This window comes from Geotrypetes seraphini, chromosome 5 (assembly GCF_902459505.1).
Source record: "Geotrypetes seraphini chromosome 5, aGeoSer1.1, whole genome shotgun sequence".
Classification (NCBI taxonomy): domain Eukaryota; kingdom Metazoa; phylum Chordata; class Amphibia; order Gymnophiona; family Dermophiidae; genus Geotrypetes; species Geotrypetes seraphini.
In genome coordinates, this window is record NC_047088.1 from 236882508 (window position 1) to 236907144 (window position 24637).

The following is a 24637-nucleotide window of genomic DNA, read 5'->3' on the forward strand; positions in this document are numbered from 1 at the left end:
TCTGGACCCTTTCGAGTAGTACCGTGTCCTTCTTCATGTACGGCGACCAGTGTTGTTCATGATCCCCTTCTTTATCACCCCTGTCTTAAGAGAGAGGAAGAGATAACGGTTACTGCGGATGGGCCATTTGGCCTTTATCTGCCATCATGTTTCTAACTCATAGCCGTTGCAAATAAAAATTGCTTCTTTCTAACAAGTTTACTTTAAGGATAACAGGGTATCAATCCTCACTAATCAGCAACATTGCAACTAGAGCTTTCAAACATACGCTAATGAGCCCATGCAGGATGTTGTCAGCACATTCATGCAAAAACCCTTAATTCAATTTATAGCTACAATAAAGGAATTAAGTGCCACCACTATTTATCATTTCTATAGTGTTGAAAGATTGCGCTGTACATTTAACATGTAATGGATGGTCCCTGCTCTTAAGAGCTTGCAATCTAATTTGGACAGACAAGACATATAAGGGGTTGGGGAGTTACTTGCAGAGAGAATGGCCTGATGGATAAAGGTAATTTTATGGTGAGTTGGAGTTAGGAACCTCGAAAAGGTGGGCTTTTAGCTTGGATTTGAATACTTATAGTCCATTCTCACAAAAGAGCTCAGAACGAGCTACAGAATTACATACATAATAATGGTCAGGTTACAGAATTACATACTTGATGGGGAGTGGATTCAGTTGCAGGATAGTGCATGGTGAGAGATAGAAGCAAGGACTATATACAGGGATTAAAGAGTATGGATGGAGGAGCAAGGGTAAGGTATAGGAGGATGTTAGTTGAACAATTCTGTTTTCGTTTTACATCAGCTCTAATTATGGTTACTACTAGACTTTCAAGGGTGGTCCAAGATGCAAATGAGTATTTGTTTACATACATGGAAGTTGTGTATGAAGCGGGACAAGATACAGGTTAGGGTATAAGTGTGATAATTGTGTCATTTATATTTACAAATTTGGTTTTGATTACATATGGTGCTGGCTTTCCTCCAAGCAGGTCTCGACAAAGGCCTTGCAGTGACATCACTCAGGGTCCAAGTGGCAGGCCTCTTGTGCTTCAGAGCCCGAGAATGCAAAGCTCCCTGGCTTCTAATCCTGACATAGCTAGATTCCTTAAAGGGATGCTAAGGCTTAGACCACTGGTAAAACAACCGTTTTCATTGTGGAACCTTAACGTGGTCTTACACAGTCAGGCTCCATATAAGCCTATTCAAGAGGCATCATTGATGGATCTTACCTTCCAGACCATTTTCCTTATGGCTATAACATCAATGCGAAGAGTTTCGGAGCTACAGGCACTGATGTGCAAGAAGCCCTTCCTCAAGATCACGATGGCAGGAGTTCCCTTGCAATAAGTCTTGTCCTTTTTGGCAAAGTTTGTATCAGCTTTCTCAGAATCTGGCCCTTTTTCTTTGACTCTGTGGACTGGAACAGAGTCAAAGAAAAAGGGCCAGATTCTGAGAAAGATGTGTGTGAGGAGAGTCCTCCTATATTATCTAGAAGTTACTAGAGTTCTCACTGTTTGATCACCTGTTTGTGCTCACCAGTCAGGCTAGTTGTGGCAGACTGGCAACCAAAGCTAACATTTCAAGATAGATACACATGGCCATCTCGTCAGCATATACTGCCTGTGGCAAGCAGTTGTTGATCTCCTTGAAGGCACATTTGACAAGAAGCATAGCTTCTTCTTGGGCAGAAGCTTGGGCAATTTCACCTGAGGAGATTTGTAGGGTAGTGATGTTTTCCACACTACATATGTCCTCCAAGTTCTACAGAGTGGACGTGGTAGTGTGGAAGGACACCATCTTTGGATCCTTAGTAAAACAAGCGGGCGCAGAGGTTCCGCCCTAGATTTCTGGGACTGCTGTCCAGAATGACACATCTATTGCACTAGGAGAGAAAGATTAGGTTCTTACCCTAATATCTTTTCTAGTAGATAGGTATGACATTCTGGAACCCAGCCCTGTCAGTTATTTCTTCACCTGCCTAATCTCTCAATCAGAAAGTTCGAGTCAAAACTGAGATTTTGATGTCAGTCAGACCTTAAGAGTATGTACAATAATCTATTGCTATAACACATTGGGAATGTTTGAGCTCCATAAATGTTTCGAGTACGATGTTTAACATATTTGTTATACTTCTTTCAGAGCAAAATAGTAATGTATTTGGAAAATCTCTCCTTCTTATGTGTTTCTATATAGGGTTGTTGCCTGCTTTGGTACAAACTGAAGGAGGAGTTGAATACCTGGAGTGGATTCCTTCTTCATGGCTCACAAACATGGGGAGAATATCCTACTGTCCAGAATGACACACAGATGTACTAGAAAATATATTAGCAAGGTAAGAACCTAATCACTTTTTATCAGCAATCATATCATGACTTCTTGATATGATACTATATCTGAAATATTTCTTTTTGTCTTCATTCTTCAAACAACAAAGTTTAATTAGATATATTTAGCCATAGAGAAGACAGAATACACTTCTTGTTTTCTTGATATTTGCCTTTAATGATGAGCTTTATACTCTTTTCTTTAAAACAGGGATCAATGTGAGCGACCTTCAGCATCACAATTGTTGCACCATCTTTTTATTAAGCGGAAACAATGATGCTTCTAAAAGGACATTAACCAATAACTGTAGTTGTAAATATGCCTACATTTGTATTCCTAGTTACAGTATGTGCTTTGGTAGGAAAAAATATTCCTTTTCAAATAGCAAAATTTATTTGAAGTAGATTTTTTTAAACTTGTAATTTCCAGAACTGGAATCATAATTGCTAAACTTGGTTATTAGCAAGTATAGAAATTATATAATTTGCAAAACTGTAAATAAAAAGAATTCATACTTTTACAAATGTCAGTTTGATTGTTGTAAAACAGTGGTCTCGAACTTAAACCCTTTGCAGGGCCACATTTTGGATTTGGAGGTACTTGGAGGGCCCTCAGAAAAAAAAAATAATAATAATGTCTTACTAAAGAAATGACAATTTTTCATGAGGTAAAACTCTTTATAATTTATAAATCTTTCCTTTTAACTAAGTCTTAATAATAACATTGTAATTTATTGCAAAAGAGACATATGATCAAGAAACTGTTTTATTTTATTTTTGTAATTATGATAAACATAATATCTGGCGGGCCGCATGTGGCCCCTGGGCCGCGAGTTTGAGACCACTGTTGTAAAACATTATGAGGGTAATTTTTAAGGTGTGGACAGGTACACCTGCTTTCAAGTCAGTGTAAAGGTCCATGCCTAGATTTCCCCCCTCTCTTTTTACAAAACCGCAATAGCGGGTTTTAGCGCAGGCCAGCGTGCTGAATGCTCTGCGCTGCTCCTAACAGTCTGAGTTCCTACAAGTGTCGGGAACAACACAGAGCATTCAGAATGCCAGCCTGTGCTAAAACCTATCACAGTTTTGTAAAAGTTAAGTACATGTGTAAATTAGCATTTAATTACACACATACATGTGAACTATACCATCACTGTAGCCAGATTCTATCCCTGTTGGAAAAACTGTGCAAATTGAGTTCCTTTTAATGGAGCAAATTTCTTAGTATTATAGCTGTAACTAGTTTTCACAGTCAACAATGATAACACTGAAGACATTTTATGCAAAAAAAAATCTACCAGCATTTTATTAAATGAACCTTTGAATATCTGCACTTTCTTGTGGAAAATAACTGAAATTTAATATACTTTGCTAATAGCTAAAGTGCAGATACTGAAGGTTCACATAGGGCTCCTTTCACTAAACTGCAGCAGAGCTTTTTACTGCCGGGCCGGTGACGTAAATACTCTAACGCTCATTCAATTCCTACGAGCATCGCAGCATTTACTTTGCCGGACCACGGTTTCGTAAAAGCCAGTGTTAATAAAATACTGTTAGTGGAGTGGAAAGGATAGATGTGAATCACTTCTTTACTCTTTCCAAAAATACTAGGACTAGGGAAGCATGTGGTGAAGCTACTAAGTAGTATATTTAAAACAAACTGGAGAAAATATTTATTCACACAACTGTGTAAACAAACTCTGGAATTTGTTGCTGGAGAATATGGTGAAATCAACTTAGCAGAGTTTAAAAAAAAGGTTTGGATAATTTCCTAAAAGAGAAGTCCATAGGCCATTATAGAGATGGCTTGGGGGAAATCCACTGTTTATTGTGCCTGGAAGCCCTGATTTTCTCTACCTTTGAAAAGGTGCACCTAGCTGACTTGTACCTATTTCACTAATCAATGTATCCATTCCTTTCTGCTTTGGTAAATTTATTTCTGTAAAATGTATATGCTTGCTTCTGGGACATCATTAGAGATTGATTCTACATTAGAAAGAAAGAAGAGCATCTCCCCCCCCTTTACTTTATTGTCTCTCTCTCCTATCGCCAATTGTATTTCTCCTCCTATCCCCCTTGTTTCAATATGTCATTTAAGTCTGTTGTTGTCCAATTATGTCCCCCTTGATTGTACACTGCTTAGACAACTTTTTAAGCAGCATATCAAATTTTAAATAAAACTTGGCTGCATTGTGCACACATCCCTGTTGCTTAGGCCTTCCCACCCTGCCCCTCAACCCACCCACAGGCTCACATTACATTTATACTCCTATTAATTACATCAACAATCCTCAAGCTGATCCTGACAAAAGAAAATCACTACTAATTGAAGCTCCTACTTTCAAACCTCCTTTCATTGTGGCCCTCTTCACTATCACTAAGTTACTCTTTCCTTATACTGAGAAACCAGCTGGCCTAATGATATAGCTGCTGCCTCTGCACCAAGAAGTTGTGGGGTCAAGTCCAAGCACTGCTCCTGTGACCCTAGAAAAGTCACTTAATCCTCCACTACCCTCCACTTTGAATATTTAACCACAAAAAGGCAGTTTACAAAACCCATTCCTGTTCTCTTTTCCCTTATTACTGCCAACTCAAAGTAACCTCTCAACCACATCTACCTTCTTTACCACAGCAGATCTTATAATCCACCAGCAGACTCCTCTTATTACTCCCCAAGTTAATCTCAGACCCACCTTGATTAACCTCACCCCAGGTATCATTTCCCTCTTCTAATCTATGGTTCTATTACATCTTCTCTTAATACTGACCTTACCCAATCTCCTCCTCCACCACAAACCACTGCAGTCCTCAAATCATCTTGTCCACTTTTTGAATTCACCTACCTTCTTTTACAGCTCTAAGGCTTCTATGGTTCCTACCCCTTATTCAATCCCTCCCCATCTTATCTGAAGGCATCTCGCCTGCATTGCCATCATCCTACCTCCCCTACTTTTCGCCATACTCTTCTGCTCACTGCTGGGGACATCAACCTCAATCCTGATTCTCCTTATTAAGCCTCACTACTCATGCAGATCACTCCAATCTTATTTCTATTCTTCTCCTCTCCCTTTCTTCTCTACCATTTCCATGTGCCCTGTGTAATATCTGCTTTATCTCCAACAAGCTCGTTTATGTCCATGACCTCTTTTTCTCTCATTCTTTCCACCTGCTTGTATTAACTGAAACCTGGCTCTTTCCTGAAGACTCTGTTTCAGTTGTTGCCCTGTGTCATGGAGGTTACCACTTCTCCTATATGTCTTGCCAGGATGACGGATGAGTTGGGTTGCTTCTCTCACCATCCTGTAGATTTCAACCTCTTTGCTTCTCTCAATCTCACTGCTTCTCCTCCTTTGAAGTTCACTCCATCTGTCTATTTGCTCCCCTTCCACTCCAAATAGTGTTCATTTATCGACTTCATAACAAATTCCTATTTTTATTTCTCACTGCCCTTAACTCCTGGCTGTCCATCTCTCGAACCTTCGTCTCATTCCCTTATCCTCGGTGATTTTAATATTGAGGACACCTCTGACTCCAACACCTCAAAGTTCTTGCCCCAATATCCTCATTCAATCTTCAGCTGTGCTCCAGTACCCCCATGCATCAAAATGGCCATTGTTTTGATCTTGTCCTCTTCTCTAACAACTCAATTACCAACTTCTCCACCTCAATTCTTCCTCTCTCTGACCATCATCTGATAACCTTCACAACTCAACACCCTCCCCACTGATATGATCAATCCTCACCAATACATTCAGGTATTTTCAAGCTATTGATCCATGCTCTCTCTGCCACTGAGAGGAGGGGGAGAGGCAAACACTACACTATGTAAATCTGTCAATGAAGCATTCTCTTCCTATAATACTATTCTTTCCTCTGCTCGATACTTTTGCTCCTCCCATGCACATTTTCTCTCCTCCACTACCTGTTCTTCTGATCCCATTCCCATCTGACTACTGATCACCATCTCTCCTACAGTTATCCCCTCTATCTGTCATATCCTCAACCTATCGCTCTCCACTGCAACTTATACCCAGAACCTCCAAATATGCAATAGTTATGCCGCTCCTCAAAAAATCTTCAGTGGACACTTCCTGCCCCTCCAATTATCACACTGTCTTCCTTCTTCCCTTCTTATCCAAGCTACTTGAACGTGCTGTTCACTGCCATTGTCTTGACTTTCTTTCATCTCAAGCTATCCTCAATCCTCTTCAATCTAGCTTTCGCCTTCTTCGTTCTACAGAAACTGCCCTTGCTAGAGTTTCTAGTGACCTGTTCCTGGCCAAATCCACACTCTGTCCTCATCTTTCTTGATCTCTTTGCAGCTTTTGACGCTGTAGACCACTGCCTACTCATTAATACACTGCCCTCACTTGGGTTTCAGGACTCTGTTATCTCATGGTTTTCTTCCTATCTTTTCTGTTGCACTTTTTTGTTTTGGAAGAACCCTCTCTGCTGCCATTGTTTTGGAAGAACCCTCTCTGCATATGTTTTGGAAGAACCCTCTCTGCATATGTTTTGGAAGAACCCTCTCTGCATATGTTTTGGAAGAACCCTCTCTGCTGCCATTCCGCTGTCAGTTGGTGTACCTCAGGGCTCTGTTCTGGGACCTCTTCTTTTCTCCATCTATACTTCTTCCTTTGGTGCTGTAATCTCCTCCCCACAGCTTCTAGTGCCATCTCTATGCCGAAGAGTCACAAATCTACCACTCTACACCTGAAATTTCTACAGCAATCCAGGCCCGAATCTCTGCTTGCCTGTCTGATGTTGCTGGCAACATTCATTATGTTAGAGATCCCTGGAGCACCAGCCAGCCAGCGGATTCTTAAAAAGGAAATCAGTGAATGCATGAATGTTAAGTACTGTGCATTATTATGGACATTAAATAAGAAAGACATTGGGAGAATAGGCTCCTTATTAAACCATGAATTTGACAGTGAAAACCCCCCAAACCCTGTGAGATCCCTCTAGTCCAGGGTTTCTCAAACCAGTCCAGGGGAATCCAGTCCGATTTTCAGGAAATTCACAATGACTATTGCACTAGATAAGGTTGCAAATTTATCTTGCACATATTTAATTGTGGATATCCTTAAAACTGGACTGGCTAAGGTGTCTCCCAGTCAGGTTTGGGAAGACTTTATCTAGTCTGTCCACCTTTCTTTCCCGTTGTGATCATACAGCTGATAATGCCTTTGTTTATTCCAGTCTCTGACTTCCAATATTGTTTGTTTCTAACACTTTCTTTGGAAGGCTATTCCATTTGTCTGCCATCTTTTTATAAAAGAAACACTTCCCATCTTCTCAGTTTTTTTCTCTGAGCCTCTAGTGCTAAAAATGATTTTTCTACCAAAACATATGCCATGCTGGGTCAGATCTTAGGTCCCTCTAAGCCCGCATCATGTATCTGCTGAAGGCCAATCTGAGTCACTAGGAAGTACCCTGCAGAACCCAAAAAGTAGATCCAAATGTTGTTGCTCATTTGTTGGGATAAGTAATGACTTTGCCAAGTCTATTCGGCTAATAATTTTTATGGAATTTTCCTTCAGGAAGTGGTCCAAACATAATTTATTTGATTTTCGAATGCTTTTAGCAATTTTATAAAATTCTCTCAATATGAAGGTTAGTTAACAGATAGACACTCTTCACATAGAAATCAATGTCCTGCCTTAGCAAATAGTAACATATTTTGGACCTAAAGCAAGCAATACTCTTATACCTTGTTCTCTCAGGGTTTCCGCAGCTGGCATTGTGCATGTTTCCAGGTCTCGCTGCATTTTTGTCAGGTAGAAACTGATGTTTCAGGTATCATGCTGTGGCTTTCTTCAGAGTATGCTCTGAAATCTGCTGTGTGACTTTGAAAATAGTGGGTTCACTGACCTGATTGGGAACAGGGCAGTCCACCAATTTGAATTTTGGCAGGAAAGTCAGTTGGTCAGAAATTTTAATTTTGTTGTGAAAGTCCATAGAATGGAAAAGCCTCTGGTAGGTTTAAAGATGTTCTCCCCATGAAGCGGGCTTACATGACAAAGATGCAGTGAGACCCGGAAACCTGCAACAAGCACTCTTATACCTTCTTTGCATATTAGAAGTACAGACCCACTTAAAATGAACAATTTACACTTAAGCGCATTCCATATTAAAGAGCATGTTAATATTCAGTAAGACAGAGCCAAAACTTTGTTAAAACTCACCTATACAATAGCCATTCAACAGTAATAGTAATAGCCATACAGCAGGGGCATTTTAAGAAATTTAGAGATGTTTGGGAGCCATTAACAAAATACTGTACAGAATGAATATTATTTTCTCCCTTTTGTTCATACATGTCCAGGGTGGGGAGGGGGGGTGGGGTGGGAATACTTTATGATTTCTTATGCTTAAGAACAATTGTTGGGTATAAGGGAGGGGGGATATTTGATGTGAGTTATACTTTGATGGTATATTAAGTGATGTTAAAGTAAAAATGATTGTATCTTATGTTACACTTATTGAAAGTTTTAAAAATGAATAAAGACTTAAAAAAAATAAAACCAAAAAACAACTCATCTATACAATTAGCCTTGACCATTTCCTCTGGCATTATATTCCATAGCTTGATTTACATCTTCTGTTTTTGTCATGAGCTGCACCCTAGTCCTAGTCCTATTTGAAGATGCAAATAGCCATACTCTACCAACGTACTCCATTCTACTTAGTATCTGTATGTCTATCATATAGGGCAAGCCCAATTAACAGACAAGATCAGACAGTTGACTAGAACAACATGTACTTAGAAGCTGTGAAGAGCAGCTGCCATCAGCGAAGTGTTCGCCATACAAGCTCAAAGAAATATCAGTGTGTCCCTTTTACCTGGAGGCAGGGTGGGGAATTTTCAAAATAGATGATTTATCTGGGTACATGATACTTGGAAATTGCCCTCATTATTTGGGTGATAACATATATACACACATACACCCCAAAATTGAAAATCTAAAAGTATTATGTCTTGGAGGGGCAAGATTGGGGGTCTGAATTCTGAAAGTTAACTGAAGAGAAATGGGAAGAAAGGTTAATGCTAAAGATTCACCTAGCAATTCATATACTTGTACTAGCCATGTTGTTATATATTGTATCATATATTAGTTCCTAGGTATCAGGAGAATACATTGCTGCCGAGTTTGGGTCCCAAGGATACCTTAGTTACTCAATTATCCCCAAAGGCCAGAGTAAAGACGTACATTTTCAGGCCTATTTTATGTTGAAATCTTTTTATTGTTGAACAGGTAATTAATACACAGAACCTAACATATTATCCAATAAAGGTTCAACAAACACAGCATTTGCATTTTCTCCTCCCCCAACCTTCCAAATCTCCTACTACACCGTCCCCCTCTGTTTAATTCCAGGAGATTTGCATAATAAACCAGCCAACAATCTACATCTTATAAAGTTCATAAATTCAAAATTCTACTGTGGGCCAGAAGTGTTAATGTAGACCAAAATGGCTCCCAGGTAGACAGAAATAATTGTCCATTCAAGAAAGAGAAGACTGTGATATTACAATGCTCTATGGTCACAAATTGGATTAAGGAAGAATGCCATAACTGTTCTGTGGGAGGATCCTGCGAGATCCACTGATGCATAATGCCGCATAAAACCTTTCAACACCATCCATCTTGTGAACCGAGTCAAACTGTTCTTCCTGGGTTGCAGTCTTGGCAATATCCCAAACATAGAGACTGAGAAAGTAATGGACACTTGCCAGATATTTGAAATAAAGTGAAAAATCCACTTCTAAAAAAGCAACAAGCCTGATGGAAGTCCAAAACATATGACCTAAGGATGTCTCTGGGTGACCACATTTTGGGCAAGAAGCTGTAACAGAAATATATAGCTGGTAGGCTCTACCAGAAGCAACATAGTCTCTGAATGATTCTTCATTATATTTCCCACAAAGACATATTGAATCTGAGGGATCTCAATTTGGCAACTGTAGAAGAGTGCATCCTACATGACTATCTCAGCAAGAGTAAGAGATAATGTTTACTGCGAATGAGCAGACTGGACAGGCCATTTGACCTTTATCTGCCATCATGTTTCTATATTTTGCTACCTAGTGAAGGGGGAGTAATTCTGAAGGATGCACAGGATCTTGAAAAGACAGTTTGTTTGAGGTGCTAACTGTAGGCCTTAAGGTAGCGGCCACAACATCCTTTATAGTGCAAGCCTGTCACAAAATGCTATGCCAGAATCTGGGCGCAGAGAAGCCTGTCTACCCCGTTATCTTGGCAGGGGTGGATTTTGTGGCTGACACTATCTACAATATGCTCAGTTATGAGCGCAAAATCTCAGCTTATACAATCTCTACCCGCAGAATGCGCTTCCATAAGATATGCACTATTGTACAGTTGTCAAGTTGAGATCTCTCAGATTCAATGTCTTTGTGGGAAATATAATGCAAAATCATTCGGAGACTATGTTGCTCCTGGTAGAGCCTACTAGCTATATATTGTGATTACATCTTCTTGCCCAAAATGTGGTCACCCAGAGACATCCTTGGGTCACATGTTTTGGACTTGCATCAGGATTGTTGCTTTTTGGAAGTGGATTTTTCACTTTATTTCAAATATCTGGCAAGTGTCCATTCCTCTCTGTGTCTCTATGTTTGGGATACTGCCAAGATTGCAACCCAAGAAGTCTGTTTAGTAACCTGCGCTACCAGGGAATCCACCTTAGGTGGCATAAACAATTTTTGAAATTCTGAAGCTATGGGATATAATTTTGTCATTGCCCTCACCCGTCAAGGAACCTTCTGGCGAGTCCCAATGCTCCGTTATCATCCTGGTAATCTCTGGGTGAGAATGGAAACGTGGACTGTTAAGTGGTACTGCAAAACAGTAAAAGCTGGGCAGCCAAGACCTGCGGAGGCTCTAGGTCCAACTCCCACAAAGACACTATAATGACTTCAGTCAAAATCTTGACAGTTTGAAAAAAGTATTTGCAACATCCGATCCTCTCTCTGGTCTAGGGCTGCCACTGATTCTTGGCTGTCTGCCCTGAACTGTGAACCAGCATCTTCCAAGGAGGTGATTGCTTGGAAAACAATGACATAGTATCTGACCGCAAATCATCCATTCTTTGCTGACTGACCTCTGGTTCCTGCTGTTCCATAGGTTGCAGGGGCTTCACACTAAGGAGGTAACCCCCTCTGTGCATTTCCCTGCAGGCACCCCAATGCTCCTTTATATTTTTTGTAGGCTGCATAAATCAGGGTCACAAATTTGGGGTCAAACACCTGACCTGGATCCTCCAGGGATCTCTATTGGTCTGATATTTGTCTCCTCTCAGGGTCAGTCGCCACCACATAGCAGCGCTTCACTGGCGATGCAGTCAGTTTAGGGCAGGGCTGCCCAAGTCCGGTCCTCGAGATCCACTGGCAGGCCAGGTTTTCAGGATATCCACAATGAATATACATGAGAGATTTGCCTACACTGCCTTCTTGGTATGCAAATCTCTCTCTCGTGCATATTCATTGTGGATATCCTGAAAACCTGGCCTACCAGTAGATCTCGAGGACCGGACTTGGGCAGCACTGGTTTAGGGGCTCTAATGGGGGGTTTGAGCCCCAGCTCTTGCACTCTTCGACTCCTAACTCACAGGACCTTGCTCCCACCTCCCCTGGCACACTCCACAACACATGGTACACGGACACTTCTCAGGCACCCATCCAGCGCAAACTGCATGATATAGGGGTCAAACCACCTCTTGCCTTGTCTTTTTTGATTCTTAAATTTATTTTATCATTTAGACAAGAAAATGCATGTTTCTTACCTGTTAATGATGTTTCTTAAAGTTCCACCAGAATACTTCAGACTGTATTCTTTATCTGGTGGAGGTAAGCATCCATCATGGACATATTTACCTCATCTGTGATACATTCTTAACCTGAAAAACATGATAACTCTTTTTGCTACAAAAAAGTTACAATAGATATTTTTATATACTATCTCAATCTATTTTATCTCATAATAATTTACAATTTAAAATAGTCACATACAATATCTTAGAATTTACAGAAAACTTTGTGGTGTATATGAGAAATTTCTTGAACAACCATGACTTTAATTTCTGAAATTTCAAATGTACAACCTGACATGGCTGTGTGGCGGAACTGTTTGCTGCATAGAACTGCTGTGTTGCCGTAGTTTGATGTTTATTCATAGGTGGTTATGTTTAGGAAAGAACTCCTATGTGAGTAGTTTTGCCTGTGATGCAGCCATCCATGCGAAACGTGGCCATATCAGGTTATGTTTTAATAATCCGCATTCTCTTCATTTTGATCTGCCTGTTGTTTCTTCGGATCAAGCAGCAGATCTTTGCTTCTTGTTTTCTGCTGCATTAGAAATAATTTTAGCCTTAAACACTGCTGGGAAGTGATTGCAAGTATGCCTGCAAAGGAGACCTAAGCATATAAACAGATATTGTAACTCTATGTTCTGTATTGATTCTTGAGCTAATGTACTGTGAATTTCATTGATGTTATAAAAGTTTTATAATTTCTTGTATTTCCCCCCCCCCCAAAAAAAAAAAAAAACATTTTAAATAATTTTGGTGGAAAAAAAAAAGAGAATTTTTTTATTCCTTTACCCTTGTAATGTACCTTATGATGGCTACTACCCTCATAGGATTTGTATATTACAGTTTTCTGTTTTCTCTAAGTGCATGTTTTCTACTTTGTATAGGATTGGATGTTCTAGATCAGTGGTTCTCAACCCTGTCCTAGGGGACCCCCAGTCGGGTTTTCAAGATATCCCTAATAAATATGCATGAGAAAGATTTGCATATAATGGAGGAGACAGGCATGCAAGTATGTCATTAGGGATATCTTGAAAACCCGACTGGCTGGGGGTCCCTCTAGGACAGGGTTGAGAACCACTGTTCTAGATGACTATAGCATAATTCTACATGACCGAATTCATGATATGCTGTTGTATTATTAAAAATAATTTTAATCCTTGTACTGTACCTTGAGCTGGTTTTCAGCAATTTTGTTTACATGTATTTCAATTGTTTTAAAAGTGTTTCTCATTTTATAATGTTAATTTTAAGTTCATGCAACTTACTTTCATTTTATGCTGATGTTGAAACATTCTGATTGGCTAATCAGCCCAATGATATCATTGGAATGTATGTTTTCCAACATTGGGTTTCAACATTTTAATCCTGAATTTGCTTTTACAATTGTTTTTAGATTAGATGTTTAAGCCTTCTTTTGTGTAGACTGTTTCATTCATTGATGCTAGCCTTTTAAAATGTCAGTCTGTTAAGCTATTTCTTTAAGATCTCCCATGAGTGGAGGCATGGCCTAGTGATTAGAGCAGCTGCCTCAGTTCCCTGAAGTTGTATTTGATTACTCAAAATTGTTATGCTCTATGAAAATGTGTTTTCCATATTATGTGCCAATATAAATCAGAAATTATATATTATTTTGTCAAAGGTTTTTCTACACATATCACCAAATAATTTTTCCTTTTTAATGGGATTAAAATCAGAACTTTAAATAAACAAAAATATATATGTAAGAAATATTTAAGGATTTTTTAAGGATCAATCCATTGATTACCAATAGACAGTCAACTAGTCTACGGTTTGGATTTCTGAGGTCCTTTTTCCTTCATTTTAAAACATACTATCAAGTCTATTATGGTATGAGAGTATGCATTTTCATAGAGCACAGCAATTTTGAGGTATCTTGTTTGTGGCTTGCTTGTTCTCATTTTTGCTACACTTGAGTATTGATTGTGTTTGATTTCCACTGCAGCTCCTTGTAACTCTAGCCAAGTCACTTAACACTTAATTGCTCCAGGTACAAAATAAGTTCCTGTCTATAATATGTAAACCACACAGAAAAAGAATATCAAGTCCCATTCCCTTTGAGGTTCAAAGCTGTTGAAAAACTTTTCCTGTGTGTTATGCTGCAGCTGTGGAAAGAGAAAGCAAGCTGATAAAATCCTTATTTCTTTTACATTTTCTAACTTTTTAATGTGCGGTTTTCTAAATAAGGATTCTTATGCAGTCTTTTGGTACTACTCCTTGAGATTTACTAGTTTATAAATCGAAATAGTGGGTAAGCAATTTGACTTTAATATGATTCCTTGATGTCTGGCCCCTTGACTGAGTTCCTTTAATTAACTTTATATTTGGACTGCTTTTAAAGAACTGTGGGATTAAAACCAGTTTAATGCATTATTTAAATGATAGTTTGTGAATTGGGTTTACTTTTTAATCATGCTATTTTCATGGGGGAAGCCACTACTGCCCTGGGATTGGTAGCATGGAATGTTAATATTTGGGTTTCTGTCAGGTACTTGTGATCTGGATCGGCCACTGTGAAAACAAGATACTGGGATAGATGGACCATTGGTCTGACCTAGTACAACTATTCTTATATTCTTAGCTGTGCTGGGCATAAGCACACTTTGTAAAGAGTGCATGTCATTGGCACTCTTTCTTTTGGTATGTATATTCTAACATTCAGTCACCTACTTGCAACATGTTTGTTAGTCTTTTAATCTTTTACTTTTTTAAAAAATTCAAGTATGCAGTTTTCTGAATGGATTATATCGTTCATAATGCTCTAACATTTATTTTGTCATTTCCTATTAAGATCTTATAATTATGTTAACTTATGATTTTGTTATTCTTTGCATTTTATTGCACCTATTTTACTATCAGACATGCGTGAACTTATGGACACTTCAAAATCACCATTCATATGGAACATCTTTTGGATTCTTTGTTATGCTTGCAAAACTGTGCATCAAAATGGCAGTTGACATTTAATGTGAGCAAGTGCAAAGTTAGGCATGTAGGAAAGAAGAACTCAAACTATAGCTATTTGTTCCAAGATTCCACGTTAGGAGTCATTACCCATGTAAAGGACCTAAGTGTCATTGTGATTAGAGAATGACACGGTGACAAAATTCATCACCGTTCCCGTCCCCGCGGATAACCGCGGGAAACCATCTTCATGTCATTCTTTAAGGAGAGAGGGAAGAATCAGAGTATAATTGGGCACAACCACTGACCCACTAGCTTTGCTTTGAAGAATGCTGGTGTAGAAGGATTGAGGTTGAAATAGACACTAGAAAATGACATGGGATTATTTCCCACGGTTATCCATGGGGACGGAAACGGTGATGAATTTTGTCACCGTGTCATTCTCTAATTGTGATGATACAATGAAGCCCTCTGATCAATGTGCAGCGACAGCTAAGAAAGAAAATAGAATGTTAGGAATTATTAGGAAAGGAACGGAAAACAAAATGAGAATGTTATGACTTTGTATTGCTCCATGGTGCAACTGCACCTCGAATACTGTGTGCTATTCTGATCACTGCATCTCAAAAAAGATTTAGCAGAATTAAAAAAGGTAGAGAGAAGAGTAATTAAAATGATAAAGGGGATGGGGTGACTTCCCTATAAGGAAAGCAGTTGGAGCTATTCAGCTTGGAGAAGAGACAGAGATATGATGTCTATAAAATACTGAGTGGCATGGAATGGTAAATGTAAATTGCTCATTTACTCTTTCCAAAAATACTAGGACTAGGGGAATGCAATGAAGCCAAGTAGTAAATTTAAAAACAAATGGAGAAAACACTTCTTCAGTCAACATAATAGAATTAAACTCTAGAATTCATTGCCAAAGAATGTGATAAAAGCACTTCATTTAGCAGGTTTGGATAATTTCCTAAGAGAAATGTCCATAACATCTAGATCCTTTTCTTGGGAAGTGACTGCTAACCTGGAACCCCGCATCATGTATTTATAGTTTGGGTTCCTCTTTCCCACAAGCATCACTTTGCACTTGTTCACATTAAACATGTGCCATTTTGATGCCCAATCTCACAAGGTTCTCTTGTAATTTATCACAATCCTCTTGTTATTTAACAACTTTGTGTCATCAGCAAATTTAATTATCTCACTAGTTATTCCCACCTCTAGATCACTTATAAATTTGTTAAAAAGTAGCGGTTCCTGAACAGACCCCTGAGGAACCCCACTATTTATTCTTCTCCATTGAGAATATTGACCATTTAAACCCACTCTCCGTTTTGTTTTTCAAACAGTTCTCATTCCATAAAAGGACATTTCCTCCTATCTCATGACTTTCTAATTTCCTCAGAAGTCTATCATGAGATACTTTGTTAAATGCCTTTTGAAAATCCAAATACACAATATCAACCAGCTCACCTTTATCCACATGTTCATTCACCACTTCAAAGAAATGCAGATTGATGAGGCAAGATTTTCCTTGACTAAATCCATGTTGGCTCTCGTTACATAATATCGTAATGTAACTCTTATTGGAAGGCTGCCCAGCATAAGATACTTGAATCCTGAAGATATTCAGCTAGTGGCAGTCAAAATCTCTTCCAAGGCTTTGGCTGAGGAGCAAGATAGGGCTTTTGGGCTTCCTGCTGTATGGAATTAATTCAGTAGTAGGTCTACCTCTGGTTTCCACAGACATACCCTTTAAGAATGGACATTGAGTCAGAGGTAGATTGGGAGAGGGACATGAATGCTTTCACAGTACTCTTTAAAAAGAGAAGATGCCTATTTTACCTTATATCCAAAGAGATGCTTTCTATGGCAGGGCACATCAGTAGCCTTCCTTGTTCATAATGAAAGTCTCAGGCCAACAACCCCAAGAATCTGCAGGTCCCAATATCCATAGCAGAAGCTCTTGATGCTGTCTCAAAAACATCAAGACCTGATAAAGCAGTTATTCACCTGTAGCAGGTGTTCTCAATGACAGCAGGATATCCCCGCTGATGGGTGATGCCATCCAACAGAGCCCAGTGCAGCAAGTGCTCTTTCAAGAAGCTTTTGGCCTACTATGCATGCACGTCTCTCTGCATGCTCCATAATCACATAGGATCAGTTCATTCTATTACTACGAGGGCAAATCAAAAATTAAAGGAAATTGTTAAATTATGTGATAACCAGAACAGAGCTAGCGAAATGCAACATACTGTATGCATTCGTATATTGCCTGTTGGATAGTTCGTCCATGCACAGTGCAGCAATCGGCCTTAAGTCATGTGGTAGTCACGAGGTCAGCGTTCCATTGCAAGATTGCACCATCGAAGAACAATGTGCTTTCTTTGGGAAGAGGGCGTGAAACCTGTGGAAATTCACTGTCGGATATTGACTCAGTATGGACATAGCACCATGATCAAAGAATGGTTTGTGAGTGGGTAGATAAGGTTTAAAGCGGAAAGAATAGGTGGAACTGACGAAGGTCATTCTGGTCACTCAACATCACGCACACAAGAGCACATTGACAGGGCGGATGCCTTGATTAGAGAAGACTGACGGATAACAGTGTCTCAACTGGCTGCAAGTTTGGATATCAGCTATGAATCTGCATTTGCCAAAATGCATGATGACTTGGGATACAGGAAAGTCCACGCACAATGGGTTCCTAAAACAGCTTACTGATCTCCATCAGCAACAGCATGTGGAGGTTGCAACCCAGTTCCCAAGATGGTATGAAGATCTGAGTATTCTGGAGAGAACCATCACCAACGACAAGACATGGTTGCATCACTGCGACCTAGAGAGCAAAAGACAAAGCATGATGAAGTAAAGGAAGTTGTGCTCAACTGGCTTCGGGAGCAGCCGACAAACTTCTCTGCAGGAATGCAGAAGCTAGCTGAATGATAGAACAAATTCATCGCCTTGAATGGGGACTATGTGGAAAGATGATATGTTCAATTGCTCAGTTACTTCTATTAAAGCCATTAAATGTATTTTGCCTTTTTTTATTTACCCTCTTAGCACTGAGAATATGTTACCAGGCATGAGGCACTGCAACCCTTAATTTTGTGTATCCAAACTGTATATCTAACTATACTGCCATTTTGTAAAGCTGCTGTGATCCTTTTTTTTTTTTGACAAATCACCGAAATCAACATTATAAAAACAATTCAGTTTTGAAAAACTGGATCTGGCTGAGTCACTAAGGGACTTGTTTTGAAAACAGCAAAGCGTCCAAAAATTGGCACTTGGATGTTTTTGCCAAAAAGTCAAAATTGCCATTTCAAAACCAACTTTCTAGACATTTTGCTAGGCTTTTTGTTTGCAGTGTGTCTAAATCTCAAGGGGCATGTTGGCGACGTGTTGTGGGTAGGCTTAGTACTTGGGACATTTTGCAACAATACACTGGTTAACAAGCATTTTGCTACTGGAATTATGTCACCTGTACCATAACAAGGGCCACATGCTGACTCTAAATCTGAAAAACGTTTTCGTTTATCAAATCCTGTTTTTAAGTTATGTATCAGTTTGTGTTTATATCATTTTTGTCAAAAACACTACTGTGAAGCGTAGGTATTTTACTGTTTCTGTAACACAATATTGCATTTTAGGACAGTTAATTGATCATATATACCAGTAATTTCAAAGTTTATACTAAAAAGTGATTGTCCTGCTTTTTCTACCTGTGAATTTTTATATTTTGTTTTTGGCTAAGATATTATAATTATTATGAAGAGACAAGGTTGTGTTAACCATCCTGATAATTTCTGTTATATCTGCGGACAACTTACCGCACAAGATCAGCAAAAGAATCTGTCCAGCAGATTTCAAAGTCCATATAAGCATTATTTTGGCTGTAAAGTTGGCGACCAAGATAAAGCTTGGGCACCTCATGCCTGCTATTCCAACTTCAAGAAATCAATCAACTAACTCCGCAGGAAGCATTTCAATTCCCCATAGTAACCTGCTCAATTATGTAACTTCTGGAATTGTCCAGATAACCTCTTATGTAATCCGCCTTGAACCGCAAGGTAATGGCGGAATAAAAGTCACTAATGTAAGGTAATGTAATTAACACAGTGGCTGAATAGGAAACGAAGAAGATGCCTTTCACTGTTATTGTTGCATGACAAAAATTGCTGGATTTACAGAGGAATCCCGTTATCCCACTCTTCTGGAATTCCTCAAACCCGCTCTCTTCTAGACCCTCCCAAAAACTGAAACTATCTTTCCCATCTATAAAAGGTATATCCCGCGCAGGAAAACTTGGAACATCCCTCCCCTTTAGAACCACGGAACTCTGGAACAACCTCTCATCCCCGCTCAGAAATTCTAGCTCCTTCCAATCCTTCCGTAAACGCTTGAAAACTTGGCTCTTCTCAAAAATCTAATCTCCTCCCGTTCTCTAGTACCCTGCCCCTCTCTATCTTCTCAGTCCCTCTCCTATATCCCTTCTTTGTAATTTCCTTTCCTCCTAACCTCTGTAAACCGTGCCGAGCTCTGCGCATGCGGAGATGGTGCGGTATACAAACCTAAGGTTTAGTTTAGGAATACATCCAAAATTGTGTATCCTGATTGCCCGTCAACAATTAAGCCAATTCCTCATGACTCGGAGAATCCAGTTCCAATTCCTTTCACATCTGCAGCACAATGTGCCAAAGGTTCAGATGAAGAATGTGCCTCTGCTGCTGGGGAGGAGTTGGATGAACCTGAAGTGGATGAAAAACAACTTCACCTGCTATCTCAAGATCTTAATGATCTGGTTACAGACTTGTCACTGTCAAAGGAGAAAGCAGAATTGTTGGGTTCAAGGATGAAGCAATAGAATCTTTTATGGCAACTCCAGGAAGTACTTCTTCACCGAAAGAGTAGTGGATCATTGGAACAGACTCTCACTCCAGGTGATAAAGGCCAGCAGCGTGACGGATTTTAAGAGAAAATGGGATACTCACGTGGGATCTTTAAGGGAGTAAATTCAGGGGAGGGGATACTTGGAATGGGCAAACTTGGTGGGCTATAGCCCTTTTCTGCTTCTTTTTTCTATGTTTCTATGACACCAAAGTATCTTTTTTTTCATGATTGTCACACCATCCTTTTTTTTACCAAACGGAAGGAAACATTTGTTTCTGTACTGATATTAATGGTCTCATGCGTGAACTGGGATATGAATATTTTCTGATGAATGGAGACGATTCAAGCAAAGCAAGCCAATAAGTGGTACTTTTACACAATGGAAACCAGAAGCCATCTGTTCCTGTTGTACATGCAGTTAGGTTGAAGGAAATGTACAAATCGATGGAGACTTTTAAAATTCACACACAGATAACCAGTGGAACCTCTGTGGCGATCTTAAAGTTGTTCACTTCTTCTGGGTCTGCAACTGGGGTACACCAAATACATGTGCTTCTTGTGTCTTTGGAACAGTTGTGATGATGCCAACCACTACAGGCAGAAACAATGGCTAAACCAAGATGAATCCGTACCTAGCAGATACAATGTGTAGAACCTGCCCTTTAGTGCATCGTGAGAAAATCTATCTTCCAGCACTTCATATAAAACTGGGTCTGCTGAAAAATTTGTCAAAGCGATGAACAGAAACGGTGATGGTTTCAGCACCTAAGAAGTATGTTTGGTTTCGAGAACAGTGAAGCCAAAATCTTAGGTGTTTTTGTTGGACCCGAAATCCGTGAACTGATCCTTGATGATGCGTTCAAATAGAAGCTGAACCCAGCTGAGTCAGCAGCATGGGAAGCATTTGTGCTGGTTGTTCAGAATTTTCTTGGTAATCACAATAATAATGTTTATATATCGCAAGGCCTTAAAATTCTATGCGGTTTACAATAGTAAAAAAAAAAAAACAACCCAATAAAAGAAGTTGAATAGAACTAAAAGAGTTAAAAGCCAATAATTAGAGACACTAAAATAATCAAAATAGTGCATAATAAAATTTTTATGAATTAGCTGAGCTTGTGGAGAACATGTTGACAGCATATCAGCTAATGGGAGCCAGAATGTCATTTAAAATGCACTTTCTCACCTCGACTTCTTACCATCCAATCTTGGTGATGTCTGTGATGAGCATGGGGAAAATATTTCATCAAGTTATTGAGGTGGTGGAAAGCAGATAGCTGGGAAAGTTCATGATGGGAGACTATTGTTGGTTCTTACAAATGTAAAAGCAAGAATGTCAAACATTTCTGAACATGCTGACATCAATTTTGTGTGAATTATCAGGCGTAAATGTATGCTGTAACATGTTTCCTTATTGTCTTTGTTTTCAGAGTAAACTCCTTAACACAAGTTTGGTGGGACAGTTCATACTTGCAATATTGTACCAATATGGCAAACTGTCTAAAAAACACTGCACAACAAAGTTTTTGCTTCCTGAACACTGCTGGGTGTTTCTTATAGAATTTTGGGTGCTGATCATGAATATTACATCAAAAATTACCCATCACGTACCATTTCAGAGAAATCTTCAATTTTGTCGTGATTTTTTCTTATATTTGGATGCAAACAATTTTTTCTCCCATAAGTGTCTTATCAACAACGGTTTGTGCCGCCTGGGTATGTCCATGCATAAAATCTAGCCAGGTTGGAAGCTGTTTTATGGAAGATGACATCCTGGGCATGTCTGGGCAGGTCTGAACGAGCTTGCGCTGTCTCACCATGCTATAATGGTGGCTTCCATACACCGATCCTGCTCATTTGGTTAATATAGATAGTCCGTGTGTGTATATAGTATCAGTATAGTAAAGTATAGTAATATAGTAGCTGTAGCAATATAACAGTAAGTAAGCTTGATGCTATAGACGTTTTGGTGTCGGGCAATATGTCTCGTCGGTGTCGTAACAGCCGCGACACATTCTGCTATATCTGTGGGGAATATACACTTACGCCTCAGAGACGTTCGATGACTGCCCTTGTAAAGAAAGCCTATCATCTGTATTTTGGCTGCAAAATAGGTGATCAAGACAAGCAATGGGCGCCTCACATTTGCTGTGCGACATGTGCTGTTAGTCTGAGAGCCTGGCTCAGAGGTACTCGAAAGACGATGCCATTTGCTGTTCCGATGATATGGCGAGAACAGAAAGACCATGTGACGGACTGTTATTTCTGTTTGACTAATGTGTCTGGTTTCTCTGCCAAAAACAAGAAGTCAATTGAATATCCTAATCTGCCTTCAGCAATGAGACCCATGCCACATGATGACAGTCTTCCAGTTCCGAAACCACCAGAGGATTGGACCTTAGACGAACCAGATGAAGAAACTGCAGTGCAGGGTTCTAACAGTGACATTGACCCGGATTTTGAACCATCCTCATCAGGCGATCCACATCTGATAACACAGTCCGAATTGAACGATTTGGTCAGAGATTTGGGTCTGTCAAAAGCAAAAGCTGAGCTGCTAGGTTCGAGACTGCAGGAATGGTGTTTGCTATCACCAGGTACGAAAATTTCTGTGTTTCGAGACCGGCATCATGATATAACCAAATTTTTTGCACAAGTCGACAGTCTCTGTTTCTGTTGTGACATTGAAGGATTGTTCTCGGTCTTTGGTTGTGATCACAACCCGGAAGAGTGGCGTCTTTTCATTGATTCGTCAATGTTAAGCCTGAAAGCTGTTCTGTTGCACAATGGCAACGTTTATCCTTCAGTACCTATTGGCTATGCAGCACATATGAAAGAAACATATGAGAATATGGAAATGTTACTAAAGTATGTCCAGTATACCAGGTATAACTGGAATATCTGTGGAGACCTCAAAGTCGTTGCTCTGTTACTAGGACTGCAGCTTGGCTATACAAAGTACTGCTGTTTCATCTGCGAATGGGACAGCCGAGACAGAGAGTCGCACTATTCTAGAAAGAACTGGCCACTCCGTAAAAAGTTAGTTCCAGGACAGAAAAATGTAGCACATGAATCGCTTGTTGACCCGACAAAGATATTTTTGCCTCCTCTTCACATTAAACTGGGACTCATGAAGAATTTTGTGAAAGCAATGAACAAGGAAGGGGAAGGTTTTCGTTATTTAAGACAGACGTTCCCAAGAATAACTGATGCCAAGATCAAAGAGGGTATTTTTGTTGGCCCCCAGATCAGACATGTTATGAGTGACAAGCGATTTGAAGATCTGTTAGTTGGGCCGGAAAAAATTGGCTGGAAAGCCTTGAAAGACGTTGTTGACAATTTTCTGGGCAATTACAGAGCCCCAAACTACATTCAGCTGGTAGACAAACTTCTCAAAGCATACAAGAGAATGAAGTGCAATATGTCACTCAAGATTCATTTCCTCCATTCACACTTGGACTTCTTCCCCGCAAATCTCGGTGCTGTGAGTGACGAGCACGGTGAAAGGTTTCATCAAGACATAGCTACGATGGAGAAACGATACCAGGGCAATTGGAATCCGTCAATGCTTGCCGACTATTGTTGGATGCTACAACGTGATGCACCAGACACTGAATATAAAAGAAACTCGGGAGCAAAACACTTTTAATTCTGTTTCATTTAGTCGCTTGTGCGAAACGTAAACTTGACTATATATTTTATTGTCAGTAAACATAAAAATGTCTATTTCTCATAGTTCTTACGTGATGCAGTAAAACCAAAACCATATTTGAGCATACCAAGTTGGTACCTGTCATAATCACCAAAAACTTTTCAGGAATCAAGACTTAACCAAAAAATTGTTGTGCAGTGAAATCAGTAATGTGCATCACAGAAACCTGACATGCTAGCTGAATTTCAATTACAGATCTGAAATCAGCGTCATTTAATTAACTAAGAATAACTTCTTAAGTTCTCAGGAGCAAAGAAAAACTTTTTTTGTTGACCAGTGAACTTAACAAAACATCCAGGGCATAATTTGGACAATTGGGGCTAGACCTGTTTTAAAAAAAAAAAAAAAAAAATTAAGGGCCAAAAAGGTGCACATACTGACCAGATGACCACTGGAGGGATGAAGGCATGGTCCTCCAGTGGTTACTAATACCTCTCACTCTCCAAAGATCTGAATGAAACAGTACATATCTGTAAGACAGCTATAGATATAGCACAGCTAGTCCTAGTACAACAGGAAGCAGGTGTCTGGAATAGCCTGCAGTGCAGAGAAGGGGACCCAGGCCCATATTCCACCCTAACTAGTACATCTGCAGTAGAAAATGCGAGCCCATCAAAACCTACTATACTGACATAGGTACACCTGTAACCATAAAGAGATTAGATTCTTAACTTGATAATACCTTTTCCAGTAGACAGGAATGGTATACTGTCCATCTGTGCTCACATGCATACTGCAGATGTCAATCACAGCTTTTCAACTCTTTTTCCTTCTCCACGGTCTCTACTGCCCCCTTCAATTCTTACCAAAGCTGGTGACGGCCCTACAAAAGATAGGAGAAGGGGTATGGAGAACTCCCCAAAACCAGATGTCTAATCTGTTCAGATGAAGTTAAAACAATCACTGAAAACAGCAATGTAGCTAAAACATTAACAAACCTCTG

General features: G+C 39.6%; 1 protein-coding gene and 1 long non-coding RNA gene across 3 annotated transcripts in view; one reads left to right on the forward strand and one right to left on the reverse strand.

The window, feature by feature from the left end:
- The window catches only part of MAP3K19 (mitogen-activated protein kinase kinase kinase 19), a 62122-nt gene extending 59188 nt beyond the window's left edge, over positions 1-2934 (forward strand). For both annotated transcript variants that reach the window (XM_033944956.1, XM_033944958.1), the window contains one exon: positions 2545-2934. In XM_033944956.1, coding sequence (XP_033800847.1) covers positions 2545-2611 — 67 coding nt within the window. In that variant the 3' untranslated portion in view covers positions 2612-2934. The remainder of the gene's footprint in view (positions 1-2544) is intronic.
- LOC117360716 lies at positions 25-18592 on the reverse strand. The gene is made up of 4 exons (XR_004539496.1): positions 16935-18592; positions 16563-16842; positions 12141-12254; positions 25-84 (listed from the first exon to the last, which is right to left on the reverse strand). It is a non-coding gene; the product is annotated as an uncharacterized LOC117360716 (long non-coding RNA).
- Between the last annotated feature and the right edge of the window lie 6045 nt (positions 18593-24637).